Source organism: Parasteatoda tepidariorum, chromosome 4, assembly GCF_982258835.1.
Source record: "Parasteatoda tepidariorum strain Cologne lab strain chromosome 4, Ptep-v5.0, whole genome shotgun sequence".
Taxonomy (NCBI): Eukaryota; Metazoa; Arthropoda; class Arachnida; order Araneae; family Theridiidae; genus Parasteatoda; species Parasteatoda tepidariorum.
The window spans coordinates 77112209-77127875 of NC_141758.1; the positions used below are offsets into that span (position 1 = coordinate 77112209).

The window sequence follows — 15667 nt, forward strand, 5'->3', positions numbered from 1 at the left end:
ATTTTCCGCGAAGCAAAAGCATTGAAGTCCTCGTTCTTCCCTCAAACATTGATTTTCCTATTTACCTGATTTAAAAGTTGAATGTTGCGATTCTTAATCAGACGATTTAAATGTCGTACATTGCGATTCTTATTTACGAGATTTAAAAATCCAATATCGCGATTTGTAATTACGCGCTTTTAAAACCCTATGTAGCGATTCGTATTCATGCAAGCTTAAAATACAATGTCATGATTAGTTTTTGCGGTTGTAATATCAAGCATCAATTTTCCTATTTATACGTGCTTTAAAAATTAGACAGTCGGATTCGTATTTGCGCTATTTAAAAATTACGCATCGTGATTCGTGTTTACATGATCTAAAAATTACGCATCATGATTTGTATTTTCTCATTTTTTAAATTCGATATAGAGTTTCATATTCACGTGATTTAAAAGCCTCATTTCGGGATTCATATTCTCTTAATTTAGAATCATGCATGTGATTCATATTCATATATTCATACAATTTCAAAATTAATGATCGGGATTTATAATCACATGGTTTACAAGTTTAAAAATTGCACTTTTTTGTCAAATTTTGGTGTGTGTGTGTATATATATATATAATAAATAAATAAATACAAGAAAACACTAAGAAAGTTAACTTATATATATATATATATATATATATATATATATATATATATATATATATATATATTCGTTCTTGAATTTCCTCTTTTTTACTTTTCAACTACTCTCATCCCTGAATGAATCGAATTTTAGGTAAATTTCAGTATTTTATAGCTATTGAAAACGAAAATTGTATTGCTGTTAAAACCTAATTAATGTTAATCCTTTTTATAAGGCTTTAAAATTGTTTAAAAAGTTAAAGTGAAACCAATATGTATAAGTTTAAAAGTAGCTTTTGTTCGAAACAAAGCGTCCTTTGAGTGCTTTATTGTGAACGGAAAATTTTTCCCAATAATATTTCTTTTTTTTTTATTATGTCATTAATAATTTTATTTAAGTTTATAAATTTAATAATAAATAAAACTTGTTCTTTTTTTTAGATTCATGTAAAGTCTGATGAGAGTTCTTGTAGAAAAGATAACTGTTTCCCTTCAACTATCAGACAAAAACTGACTAATGTTCTTTGTCCAGATAAAGGTATGGGTATAGTAATATTTTATGTTTACCATAATAAAAAAAAGTATGAGTATATATATAAACCCGCTGTTTTTACATACAAAGAAATGTTACATAGAATTCGAGAGAACTTCCTATCAGACAAATTTGTTTGTGTAAAAATATTATTTGTTGCTAAGTTTTATTTAAATTTTTCCTGAACATTGAACTTTTTGATGTATTTATTTTTAAAAGAGCGTTGTGTAGTAGTATTTTAACAATATGTGCAATTTCATTTGTCCGTGATTTAAACTGTATATTAAGGGTTCGTTTCAGATGAAAAAAAAATTTCTTCTTTCATATTAACCTGTCAGATATTATAACAATTCAACTTCATTACTTACAAGGTTATTAATTAGTATTTTTAAATTTTTATTTATTAAAACTCTTTTATTGTACTAAGTACCAAAATTTTAAGTATTTTTTCAACTTTTTCAAAGCTATAATAGCAACTTCGGAAAAGCTTTAGGAAACCTTAAAATTTTTAATTCTATTACAGGGAACATTGGAATACTTTAAAATAAAACAAAAATGTGTTCCAAAATTCTGAAACGATGTCTTCACTGTCTAATTCCTTTTTTCTTTCTTTTATTAGTTATCAAAAAACCAAAAGAAAGCTCTAGTTCTGCTTCGATGTTTCATATGTTATTAAATGTTTTAGAATCAATACCCGAAGGTAAGTTAAGATGGCAATCTTATATATTGTTCTTATTTTCACTTTTGTACTACTGCAAAAATTTATAATTATATCTCATACTATTCAAAAGTTAATAACGAAATGTATTTCTGATGTTTGGAATTTTACCAGAATTTAATAGCTAATGATGACTTTTTTGTAAACTTTTACTATTTCAAAGGAAAAAATTTATGTATTTTTAATTAATGTACTGCCTGTACTTTTAAAAATTTACATTCAACCAATTGAATTAATTTGTTATTCTGAAATAAATACAGTCAAACCCCGCTATAGTGAACACGGTTTATAGTGAACTCCCGGATATAGTGAACGAAATGTTCGGTCCCGTGCCTTGCTATACACGTATAATGTTATTTTTTGTGGATATAGTGAACTAAGAAAGTGAGGAAGTTAGATATAATGAACTTCTTTCTGTTTTCGACTCATTTTTTGTGTGATAATTTTGAAATTTCTACTTCAAAATAAATACATATGCCGATTTTTAAAACCATCTATAGAGGGGAATGTAGCGATAAAATTTTTTTTTCGTGTTTGCTTCTTTTATCTCACTTTCCCATCCCTAAACAAACCAAGCAGATGTTTCCATCTCAGGCAGATGATGCGCCTGCAAGGTGTCAGTGGGATCAATATGCATTTTCTGTCAGAGGGGATGAGTAATTATTCATTATTATTCACAGGATTGGACACTAATATGTGTTGATAAGGCCCTCATTTCAACTCCTTTTTACTATCCAAATCTGCAGTTTCTAACATATAGAAAAAAATCAATTAATAATTTCTGCTCGTGAAAAAAATTTAGATGGCAGAAAAAAGTTGAGAAAAGCGGATCACAAGGATGTTAAGGAAGCATTACTGAAGTGGTTCACCATTCGAAGAAGCTGCAATCTCTGGACAAATGTCGATGAATTTGCTAAACGATTTTATGGTAATACTTTTATGTGCGCGAATAGCAGGTTAGACAGGTTTAAAAAGCCGAATAACAGAAATTCAGGAAAAAGTATTTGAGAGTCGGGAAGTGTTTCCGTATCTGAGGTTGAGGATTGCTCATCAGCTGAAGATTACAAAATTTTTTTTTTGTACACAAGACAAAGAGTAATAAAAAGTAACGCATTTTTTGCTACTACGTAATATTTTTCAATCATTTATTTGAATAATGTGTAATAAAAGGAGGAGTTTGGGAACCATTAGTTGAATTGCCTGCGTAACGGATATAGTGAACTCCCAGTTTTAGTGAACCGAAATTTCGGTCCTTTGAAGGTTCACTATAGCGGGGTTTGACTATATGTCATGAAAAGTCCTTGCCATCATTTAGAGTGATCTAACCAAACGAACTGAAATAAAATCATCTGACAAAGGATGGGCATCACATATATTATTTTGTTTGTAGTTTTATTTATTTGTTTATTTTATTTTTTATTTATTTACATACATTTTTTTTTGTTATATATGATACTTGTCATGGATTAGGTTATATAAAATTGTAATATGTTTTTGATAATATTAAGTTTCTGAAGTTCATTTTTAACAAAATAATTTTGAGTTACAAAAATAATAAATTATGTCACAATACTTGAGAATTTTGTGCTCTGGGAATTTTTTAAAAATTAAATTATAATTGCTGAATATCGATAATTATGTTACCAAACCCATTTACTTGAAATTTATAGCTTTGAAAATCTCTGTATACATTAGAAAAAAAATTCTTATGAGTTTTTCATTACTGATTTTGATGTCTATTTAATCGAATGGAATATTTAGATTTGATTTTATTTAGTCATTCGACGTGTTGCTTTTATTTTGTCTAAAAAGTTTTATTATTTCTAAACTATTATGATTTATTATAGTCGGCTATTTTAAATTTACATTTTTCTAAATACTTTATATTTATTTAATACATTGTAAAATTAGATAATTTCGTAACTGCAACTATCTGAAATCATTCGATTATATTATTGACTGTTTCAATTGACTTTTTCTCACAAATCAGTCACTTTAATTTCTAAGTAGGTGGGTAAACTGAGAATAACGTTGTTTTACTGTCTGTCATTAAAATAATTAGTTATATAAACTGAGAATAACATAATTATATTTAACATTTATAGTATGTATTATATTTAAAAACTGTGAAGTGTTCTCTTTAATATGATGTACTTTACTTTTCATTATTTTTATTATTATTTTTCAAATTTAATACATTTCTGCTGCAAGTTCTGCTTAAAAAAAGAATATATATATTTATAAATATAGTCTTGAAAATGGTATATATATATATATATATATATATATATATATATATATATATATATATATATATATATATATATATATATATATATATATATATATATATATATATATATATATATATTAGACTATCTATATAACTATGATTATCATTATAGCAAAACTGTCACAATATTGTAGCATTTTTTTAGAAAAACAAGGTAACTTCAATCTTTTTAATAAAATTAAAAATTTTACTAAAGAATTCTTAGTTGGATAAAAAAATACCCTAAAATTCATAAAAATGCAATTAATTCTACTACAAGCTCAGCTATTCAAATATATATGTAATATAATGAAAATTTAATAAATGTTTAAATGTCATTATGTGTTTCAATCTTCCAGAGGGATATGCAATATTAACTTTATGTTTGTCAAAAGTCAAGTTTTATATTTTATGAAGATGTATAAATGTATGTTTATTTAATTAAGCGATTGTTAATTTTCTAACTTGAAGCAGAATAGACCAAATTTCTTCGCAGTTGTATGCGAAAAGATATCTTATTTAATTCAAAGAATTAGCATTTTGAGAATGAATTAGAACATAAAATTTTCATTCATATTGATCGGGAAAAAAATTCCTTTGAACACATTAAAATCTTAGAAACTATAAAAAATATAAATATAATTTAATACCAATGTTAAGAATATAAGAAGAATTAGAATATAAAATTTACATATTGACCTGGAAAAAAATTCCTTTGAATACATCCTAATGTTAGAAACTATAAGACATATAAATATAATTTAATGCCAATGTTAAGAATATAAGAAGAATTAGAATATACATTTTACATGCATATTGATCTGAAAAAAAATTCCTTTAAACACATTCAAATATTTGAAACTATAAGATATGTAACTTTTATCTAATGACAATCATTTGCAAATTTTTATCACTATATTGCATTGCTTTAAAAAAATTTCAGCTTTTTGTCAGTTTATTATAAGTCAATAGTATAGCTTTTAGAATTTGTTTTGATTGTGTATTTAAATATGTTCTTTACTTTTTTTCATTTTAGATTGCAATAGTAATCCACCTCCACTCAATTATAATTTAAGTCCTTTTATTTCAAAATGGGTTGATTATTCCAATAAATATGGATTTGCTTTCCAATTATCCAACCATAGTTTTGGAGTCATGTTTAATGATTCAACAAGAATGAGCATGTCTGCCAATCGATCGTAAGTTTTCTGAACTATTTAAACTTCATTGTATTTCTGTTTGGTTTTTGACAGATGATAAGCTTATTAATGTTTTTGTCACAGTAGCATGTTAGATTTATATGAAGATATTAAGCATTCATAAATATTTTATATAATTAACTGCAGTACAAAAATATTAATATATTTAATAAATATTAGTATACATAATATACATATATTTAATATCTATGAACTGTAGTATGAAGTTATCGAGCACTCATAATTATTTAAGCTAAATCTCAGTTGAAAAAAATTACCATAATAATTTAATGATATGTTTACATAAAAGTAAAATTAGGAATTTGATTTGCCTCTTGATGTAATCTTTCTTCTATTCTCTTATCTCAGATTATTAATTATTAAGTTTGAAAGTTATTTTTGCTTTTTTTAATGAATGTCTGATTGTTTATATAAGTTTTAAAAAAATCTCTGATATCTTAAAGGCTTGTGTACTACTAGTTTCCTTCACTATTTGACAAGTAGAATTTTGTTTTTTATTAAATGGCGAAGGTTGTAACAGAAGTTAAGTTTTTCACTGATAATGATGATTACTTATAACATTGATATAGCTATCGCATGTGATAATTTAGGCTTCTTTTGCTGTAAATGTTTTATACTTATATGTATTTTATAATGTATATGTTTTATACACTTTTATAATCAACATATTATTGTTAAAAAATAGTATTAATCATTTATGAAGTTATATTTATATTTAAGTTTTTCATTTATTTAAGGAAAAGTGATAAATATTTAATTTTATAACTGATTTTAGGTTATGCATACCTGTTCTAATGACTTTTTGATTTACTTTTTTGTCATAACTGATAAAGGAATTTGTGTATGATACTATTAAAGAAATATTAGTTAAAACTGCTTTGGTTTTGAAGTTTTTAAAATTTGTGCAAAATAAATTATAGAAGTAAATAAAAAGTCAAATTTTTAAATGATATTGGATTTTAAATTTTATCTAATGTAATCATATCTTTATTTTAATTTAATTTTTTTGATGAAAAATTAAAATTTGTATGAAATTTGTATGTTGAGAATAGTTTTGTAAGTTTGTGTTAAGTGTTCTTGTAAGTTTTCTTAATGTTCTTTTGTCTATTTCCCATCAGAGTTAATAGAAAGTTTTAGTATTTCAGTTACTATTATAATTTTCTTAATTTAGAGAGCATTTACTTTTAAATATTTTTATTGAGTGATTATATATTTCTTTTGCATTCTCTAAAGACTTATATAATCTGACATAATGGCTAATTAATGATAGTGAAATAATTATAACTAGCTAATTATAGTGAATATTACTGCTGGTCGATAAAATTTTTTTAATGCTATATATTGTCATAAAATGCAGACATACACTGATGTATTATTTTTATATTGCCTTATTTGATAATTATAGCATAATTAAAGAATGGTTTATGTCCATGAAATCTAATTCAACAGATGACAGTTAAATTGTCATTTTTCTGAAAAATGCTTACGTTAAAAATGGACATAAATTGTTTTTTCACTTGGCCTTCAATTTTCATTATTGATTATCATTGCAACTTTATTGCATTCATAATCATAAGGAATACAGAAATATTATATTTGCTTCTAATCATAAAACATGGTTGTGGCCCCCTTTAAAATACATGTGACCAACAAGTGGTTAGCAAGCATTTTATACTCCAAAAATGGAACTTAAGGTTCTCACTGTTTCACCTCTCCTTCTTATAGCATGGTTGTCGAAATATAATTTTCTTTTTTTTAAATGTATATTTTACGATATGTTGCTGTTTTTTTTTATACTGGAGTGAATTTAGCAATTAATATTTGTTTATAATAATCTGTTTTAGAAAAGTGGAATTTTATGATACAAATGGTAAAAGTAGCACTTACAGTCATTCCAACATTCCAAGTCATTTAGAGCCAAAGTTTACACTATTCAAAGACTTTGCTGAATACATGGATGAAAACCTCAGTGAGGTAGGTAGATTTTGTCACTTTTACATTTTTATTATATGGCATGATTTTTATTATTTTTTTAAAATACCAGTGCATTTTTTTATTGTCTAGTTTCAATTTGTTGCATTTATCCATTTTATGTCTATAAAAATATCTTAACAATTAAGAAAAACTTGATCAAATAGAATGTTGAATGCATAATTAATAATGCATAATTTGTGTATACTAAAACAAAAAACTTTAAAGTTTAAGAAATGAATAATTTCAGACTATGCAATTAACTTCTTAGCTCATTCAGTTAATTGTCTTGCGTTATTCATTAACTCCACTACAGCATACAGTGAATAAAAAACTTAACAATTATTAGAATTTGGTTCCAGTAGAAAATTAAATGCTTAAATTTCAAGGTGTGACTTGTATGCACTTAACAAAATATTTTATTTGTTAAATTTTATAAAAGGCAGAAATAAATCATCACACAATACTATTTACTACATGATTACTATTATCTTATCTCATGCATTAAAGTTTAAATTTTGAATTTCAATATAACATAGTTTTCTCTTTTAATTTTTGTCACTAGGTGGAGCCACTAGATTTAAAATGAATATTTTACACTTCAATTTGCTCAATCTATAGATGAAAAATTTTCTGTATACGCTAAAAGAACACTGTGTATTTTATTAAAATGGTGCTCCAGATGGAGCCACCAGATTAAAACAAAATACTTTTTACTTTACATGCTCATACTATAAAAGAAAAATATTCTATCAAATACCTTATTTTAATATTTCTTATGTAATTTATTCTGTTGATTAAAATATATTATTAATTTATTTGCTATGATCTGTATTAGTTTTTTAATGGTTGCATTAACATTTAAAAAAGTTTTTTTAAACGTATGTTGATTTTGTATGTTAAAGTATCCTTTATTTTATTCTTATTTCACAATTGTTATAAAAATATTGTTTGGTTATGAGTATCATTTTCAATATGATTATTACATTGTTTGATCATTTTTTTAGGGGGGAGAACTACAGTCTCAAGATCTAGTCCGCAAGAAAATACCTTACATGAAACGATGGTTACGAACAGCTAATGCTGTAGTCATGCAGTTAAGTTCTGGTACTCTTCAGGTAATTGAATTAATTTTTTTATGTAAATTATTTGCCCATATTATTCGACAGTGATTATTTGTTAAGAAATCCATTCTTGATTACAAATATATCTTTCAATATAATACTTAAGCTTACTCTGTATTTAATTAAAATAGTTGATTTTGATTTAAAAATTGAATTTCTATCATAATTATGTTTTTTTAAATGCTATGCTAACTTTTTAAAACATTTTATTGCAAATGTAACCTATTGTTTATACTATCCCTAGAATTTTTAAACCTTTTTATTAACACTTAGATTATCCAGTGGGGTTCCTCATAAAAAAATTAAATTTATTACAAAATTGATTTTGATTTGGAGTCACTGAAGGACTCTGCCTGGTTGTGGTCACTGAACAAAAAGCAGCAGCAAGAAATATTGTACAGGCAAATAATTTGGTTACAAACATTATGTCATTATTATTGTCATGATTTTTTTGGAATGACATAATGACAATGATTTATTAAGTTTGATTTCATGTTTTGCATACAAATTCCTAATCTTAATCTGAATTTATCATCATTTTATTTTTAAGCTAGTTTATTCTAACTGTTATAAATATTATTTTATGATTTTAAAAGCTAAACTGAGCTTCATTTTATATTAGAAGTAAATGTGTTTCTTAATTAATGGTATACATTTTAATTAATGATATCCCTTAATTAATGATGTACTTAAAATATCCTTTCAAGTTATCTAAATTCTATGTTAAAAAATTTGACAAACAGTTGTTGGAAAATAATTACAACTATGATTTTCTAACTATTTGAATTTGAAACATTTAGTTTGATCATATGAGCTCCAAGTTTTGTTTTCACAAACATTTTTATACAATTTAGACAATTCTTAGAACCAAAAAATTTTTTTCTCATCATAAAATTTAAAAATTATAGTGTTCTAAATACTCAGAATTAAAAGCAACTATGTTATGGTTTTAATGTTGAAACACTTTCCTTTGTTATGTTTACATGCATTGTAGAATTTTTTTTCAGACATAAGGATAAATGTGAAGGGTGGGATTTGCCTTAAATGGAAATAATAATTCTTTTTTCAGCTTTTATATCATTATTCAAATCGTAAATGTTTTTAAATGCTTCAATATAAGTATATATTTCTAATCTCTCTCTAAGTTTCTTCTATAATTTGAGCAAGTAATATTTTCAAATTGAGGAAATTTATCATTAATAGAAAGTGTAATTATAGTATTACATTTGTTGCAAAATTTTTTGTTAAAACTGCACAAATTTGAGACGATGGGAATTTATTTTTAACTAACTTTTCCTATAAAATGACGAGCATTGCTCTGTTTTTATTTCTGAATGATTTTTCATAGCATAAACTTTCCGATTTGCACCCTTATGCAACTGAAACTCGCTTCTTCGATTCAAACTTGTTTGATTTCTTTTTGATAGAGGCCATTGTCTTAATTCAACTGTAATGTTAAGTTACTGTTGAAGTAAAAGAGTTGTATGTCAAAGAAACTTATCTCTTTTGGCAGGTCACATGCACAATATTCTTTTTCAGCCGCTGTAAAAATACACACACATTTTCTCAACTATGGCTTTGGAGAATAGTTTGTAACTGTGGCTTTCAAATTTGTGTCTGTAATCATCTAAAATATTACTTTAACTCTTTAAATATTTGAAAGTATGAACAACATTCTTTTTTAAGAAGAATTAGGCAGTTAATTTGATTTAGAATGATTATTTAAAAATTTTTTGGATACAATGATGATGAGTTTTAGTTTTTAGAATTGTCGCTATTAAATATTTTAAGTTCTTATGATTACATATTTTGAATATTTAAAATATGCAGAGGTGATAGTGCTCCAAAAAAAAATCAGAATCTCCAGATTATTCGCTTACTGCAATCCTGAAGTTTCAAGAAATTATCAATTACATTTATGTATGAAAATGCTTGTATATTTTGTTTAAAAATATTAGAACTAGAATTTATGCTTGACATCTCTTTCATTTGTAAATATTGTTTCTGGTTGAATAATAAATGTGATTAGAGATGAAAGTAAACTTATAAATAATTGTTCATTTAAATTCTGCTGTATATAATTTATATAGAATTTTATGTTTTGAAAATATCAATGATTTAAATGTAAAAAGACATTTATTTTTTGAAGTACGTCATTAACGATTTTACTCAAGAAATTTTCAGGATTTTTTAGTTTGATTCACTATTGCCCCTGAATATGATAAAAGTACTTTTTAACATTTTCTTAAATAGTAATTTGTAATTTTTAATCTTTTTATAATTACAAAATACTTATGCATTAAAAGACACATACATCTTTCCATTACTCCATTGTCATGGGGTATGTGTAACATATAACCAAGTTTTTATCTTCCTATGCCTTTGGTTTCTCTCCACTAAAGCCATTAAAATAAAGAATGTCTTCTCTATAATTTTTCAGAAATAGTTCTATAGTACTTAGTCTTCAAAATCGAACTATCCTGCTGGTTTAGAAACTTTTGTAACATTACAGTTAAATCTGGAAACAGAAATTTTTTTTTGAATAAATCGAGCTCAAACCAGTTGTTCGATCGAATTTTGTTTTAGATGCATAATGGTCTAACTTTATTGTACTGATGTTGGTGCTTAGTAAAACTTTCTATAGAACTTAGCCTTCTATAGAACTTAGAATAGTTCTATAGAACTTAGCCTTCAAAATCAAACTATCCTGCTGGTTTAGAAACTTTTGTAACATTACAGTTGAATCTGGAAACAGACATTTTTTGAATAAATCGAGCTCAAACTAGTTGTTCGATCGAATTTTGTTTTAGATGCATAAGGGTGTAACTTTATTGTACTGATGTTGGTGCTTAGTAAAACTTTATTTGCAAAAAAAAGCATTTTAATAAAAAAAAGCAAAAAAATAAGCACGTCTCTTATGAGTTGGAGTGTGCAAAGGGAAAGTTGATGTTGGTGCTTAGTAAAACTTTTTTTAAGAAGTAAAAGTATTTTAGAAAAAGACCGCATGTGTGCTGGGAAATTTAAGTGCACCATTACAATTTATTCCAGTGACTAATGAAAAGAAGGCTAAAAAATAGGAAAAAAAATGGGGAATCTGTGGAAAGTTAATATAGACTCCTTATTTGGTGCTTAATAGACAAACAAATAAAAACCTAGCTTATTTAAGGAGCTTTCTATCATAGTAATCCAAGGAATCTAAATAGTATGTCTGTTTAGAATTCACTCCAAAGAATGGTTCTCATATTTTAACAGGGTGCATAGCCTTTTTAAAAAGTGCTTAAAGGTACTTATTTTAGGTTTTCGTTATTTAAAAGCCCTTCAAGGTGCTTTTTCCATGGGTGTTTTTAAAAGGTGCTTAATTTTCCTTTTTCTGAAATGTGATATTTTTCTTTTGTTGATTTTCGCCACAAATTATGCAAAAAGGCATTGTCCTATTCAATGTTTTCACAGTTAATTCAACCCCAATCTATTTCGGCGTACCTTCAATCTGTAGTTTTCCGTCCTCTGAACTACAGGGTGCGTAGCTTTTTTAAAAAGTGCTTAAAGGTGCTTATTTCCGATTTTCGTTTTTTAAAAGCCCTTAAAGGTGCTTTTTTGTTGAGTGTTTTTAAAAAGTGCTTCATTTTCCTTTTTCCAAAATGAGATTTTTCCTTTTCCATGTAAATTTTCGCTACGAATTATGCAGAAAGACACAGTTCATACACTATTCAGCGTTTTCAAAATTAATTCAACCCCAATCTATTTCGGCGTATCATCAGTCCGTAGCATATGAAAATGGCATTCGATTTACGTGATTCAAAAATTTTGACAGTTGTCAAAAACAGTGCCAAAAGGTTTTTTTTTTGACAAGACGACTAAAACCAGATAAGGCCGTCAATTGTCAAAAACTTTCTAACCCTGCCGAACTATGATATTTTTTTTAAGTGCTTGAAAATATTTTTTGAGTGCTTGAAAAGTGCTTAAAAGGAGCTTATTTTTTGTTGAAAAATCTGGCTACGCACCCTGTAATAGAATCGAAAAATCTCTCGACTTTTTGCTGATTATGGGGACCAACTAAACATTGTAAATTTTTTTCCCTCTCTAATAGCGATAAAAAATTTCATTTCTCTTGTTAATTTCATCGTTTGTGATACGCCATTGTCTTCGTCATAGCAAGCAGATAAAACCATCAATTGTCAAAAACTTGCCAACCCTGTCTGATTATGATATTTTTTCAAAGTGCTTGAAAATATTTTTTGAGTGCTTAAATGGTGCTTATTTTTTGTTGAAAAATTTGGCTATGCACCCTGTTTAATATTCCTAATCAATGGAAAAGTGTTTTGATACAATTAAGTATAAGATATAATTTTTTTTTCCAGATTAATTTCTTCAAGGATCATACGAAGATAGTGATATGTGGAGATGGAACAGTAATGTATATTGATGAAGAGAGGCATTCTACTACTTATTCCTTAAATGCTATTGGGCAGCATGGGTGCAAACCGATCTTCCTATCTCGTCTCCAGTATGCAGCTTCTGTGCTGCATGATTTTGCTCAACTGGAAGGCGATTTCCTCTAAATGGAATGGCAGCTTCTTCTCTTCCTTTTATTATTTTTTTTTTACATCTTAATGTGTAAATCATTCAATCATTCTATACATCATCCATGTATGAGTATCAGTACGAAAAAGATAATATAACTGTTTGCTTTAAATTAGATTATTTTAAACTAGTGTTAATTACTTCAGTGTTCAGTATTAAAACTCATAGTTGACTAATATTCATTTTTAATTTTGATATTTACTTGCTTTTAAAATTTGATACTTAGTATAATTTTTTAATAACTGTGATTTTTTGTAAAAGATCATTAAAAATTCTTAGGATATTTATTAACTTGCAAAATTTAGTACTTGACTTAATTATTTGATTACTTTTTTGTTATTTTCTTTTATATTACATTAATTGTTTTGATTAATATTATATATTTTCAGTATTAACAGTCATCAGAATTAAAGAAAATTATATCTAATACACAGAATTATTAAAATTAACTGTAAATAATTCTTTTAATTTTTTTCATTAACATATAATTTTGTTGACATTAATGTATGTAATTTTGTAGAAAAAAAAGTTTTATTTTTTTATCTTTAAAAAAAAACATTTGATTTAAAATATGAATTGAGATTTTAATCAGTATTTAACTCATACGAGGACAAACCATTTGGTAATGAATAAATGATTGAATGTCATATTTTTATGGTCTAATGTTACTTTGATTTATCAGTTCTTGGAATGATCTGCTTTCATCCACTAAGTGTTATTTAACTTATTTGTATCTTTTCTACTTAATTGTTTTTGCATTTTTTCGTCATTTAGTCTTGTCTAAGGGTAATGTTTCACACTAAATGTCTCAACAACTTATCTTTTGACTTCTTTATGGAATTTTTATAAATTATTTTCTATGGAAATTTTATCCTTCCTAAAATGTTTCCATTTATATGCTAATGATATCTACAATTCATGTAAATCTGATTTGCTTCTTCTTTTTTTGTTAGCTTGTGTATTTCCACACAAAGCCTGTCACAATCATGATTTTCATTGTAAAAATTTTATTGAATGAAGTCTTCCATTTATATGTAGGAAGCAATGTGTAAAAATATGTGTAGAAAAACTCCACTTCATTGCTCATCATAATAATCTTATCTTCCATGCTCAGAACAAAATAGAAAAGATAATATTTTTTTTTAGTATGAAATACATTTAGAGAAATGTAAATTTAAGTAAACAAAAAGCAGTGAAATTGCTGCATAAAAATGTGTTGTTTTTAAAAAATCAGAGTGACCATTTTGTTTACAAAAAATACTGGGCCATAGTCAGATTTCATTTTAAAAGACCTTTGTAATTTCCATATTGATAACTAACTTCAGGAATATTGTAAGATTTTATCAGTTTTCTTGTGCTATACTGTACCTTTTTTTACAAAATATTTTAATTTAATATGAATTATGCCTTATGCTTTCCATCCATATTGTACTCTAAAATTTTATTTACGCTTAAGAACTTGAAAGTAGATTATTAAGTTATTGTATTCCAAAGACCTAAGTTTAAATAAGAAACAAATTATTTAAAATCAATGTGTTTCATAAAATATTGACTGTTTCATTCATGAAAGAAATATATACATATTTTGCATTAATACTGCCTATGGCCCTGATAAATGTCTAATATATCTATTTAATATATTTATGTCGCCAATTTAAGGGATAGTAATCTAAGAAAGCTAAAAGAACTTTACTTCTGACATTTTGATGGACAAAGTGTAATTTTATATTTCATTAAAATATTATTCAAATTTCTAAACTTATATAATTTAATACTTTTAACGATTAGATAAACCATCCATGTAAAATATATGTCAATAATTTATAATGTGAGTGTTTTAAGCCAATCATTGTTGAAAAATCAGTGATATTCATTATGCATTTGGTTGAACAAATGTGCCAAATGTATGGCAGTTTCATGTTCTTCCATTGTAGAATTATTTGGTGTGCCAAATGTAACTTCTCTTATCAATGTAATCAATTTCATCTTAATTCTATTTGTGAAAGTATTTTTTTTATTTACATTTGATTTCATTTTTCGTGCTATGCAGCTGAAGACTGAATCGGTTTTTAAAGTAACTGCTATTTTATATCTTATTAAGACTGATATTAATTTAGTTTCATAGTGATGAAAATATAATTTCATTGAATTATTTTCTAATTCATTGAAAATTTATTTAAATTGTATTGATTTAAAAAAAAAAGAAGGAAAAAAAAGAGTAAGCAATTGTGGTATTTTAATCTAAAAAATGCCTTGTTATGGAAAAAAAAAAGACTGTATTCCTTTTGTGTATTTTAAATAAATGTGTATATGTAATTTGTTTGTCTTATTTTTATATACTTTTTACGTTTGGACCAATTAGACAGCTAACAATTTTTAAATTAAAGAAGATTGATATTTATACCTTATGCACATTTTCATAATTATCTTTACATAATCACTACCCTTAATGTTTAGATTTGTTGTCCAAAATATATCTTAAAATTATTAATAAAAAAAAAATACCTACACATCCAGGTGGTTGCATATTAACAAACAGCTTAAGGATAAAACTTTATATATACAGTCAAACCCCGCTATAGTGAACACGGTTTATAGTGAACTCCCGGATATGGTGAACGAAATGTTCAGTCCTG

The 15667-nt window shown here is 25.7% G+C and overlaps 1 protein-coding gene across 1 annotated transcript in view; it reads left to right on the forward strand.

The window, feature by feature from the left end:
* Positions 1-15347, forward strand: part of LOC107443667 (serine/threonine-protein kinase PLK1) — a 187293-nt gene extending 171946 nt beyond the window's left edge. The window contains exons 8-13 of the mRNA XM_043051302.3: positions 1055-1151; positions 1765-1845; positions 5172-5334; positions 7200-7329; positions 8334-8444; positions 12809-15347. Of these exons, the coding sequence (XP_042907236.2) occupies positions 1055-1151; positions 1765-1845; positions 5172-5334; positions 7200-7329; positions 8334-8444; positions 12809-13009 (783 nt within the window). The 3' untranslated portion in view covers positions 13010-15347. The remainder of the gene's footprint in view (positions 1-1054; positions 1152-1764; positions 1846-5171; positions 5335-7199; positions 7330-8333; positions 8445-12808) is intronic.
* Positions 15348-15667: the final 320 nt, after the last annotated feature.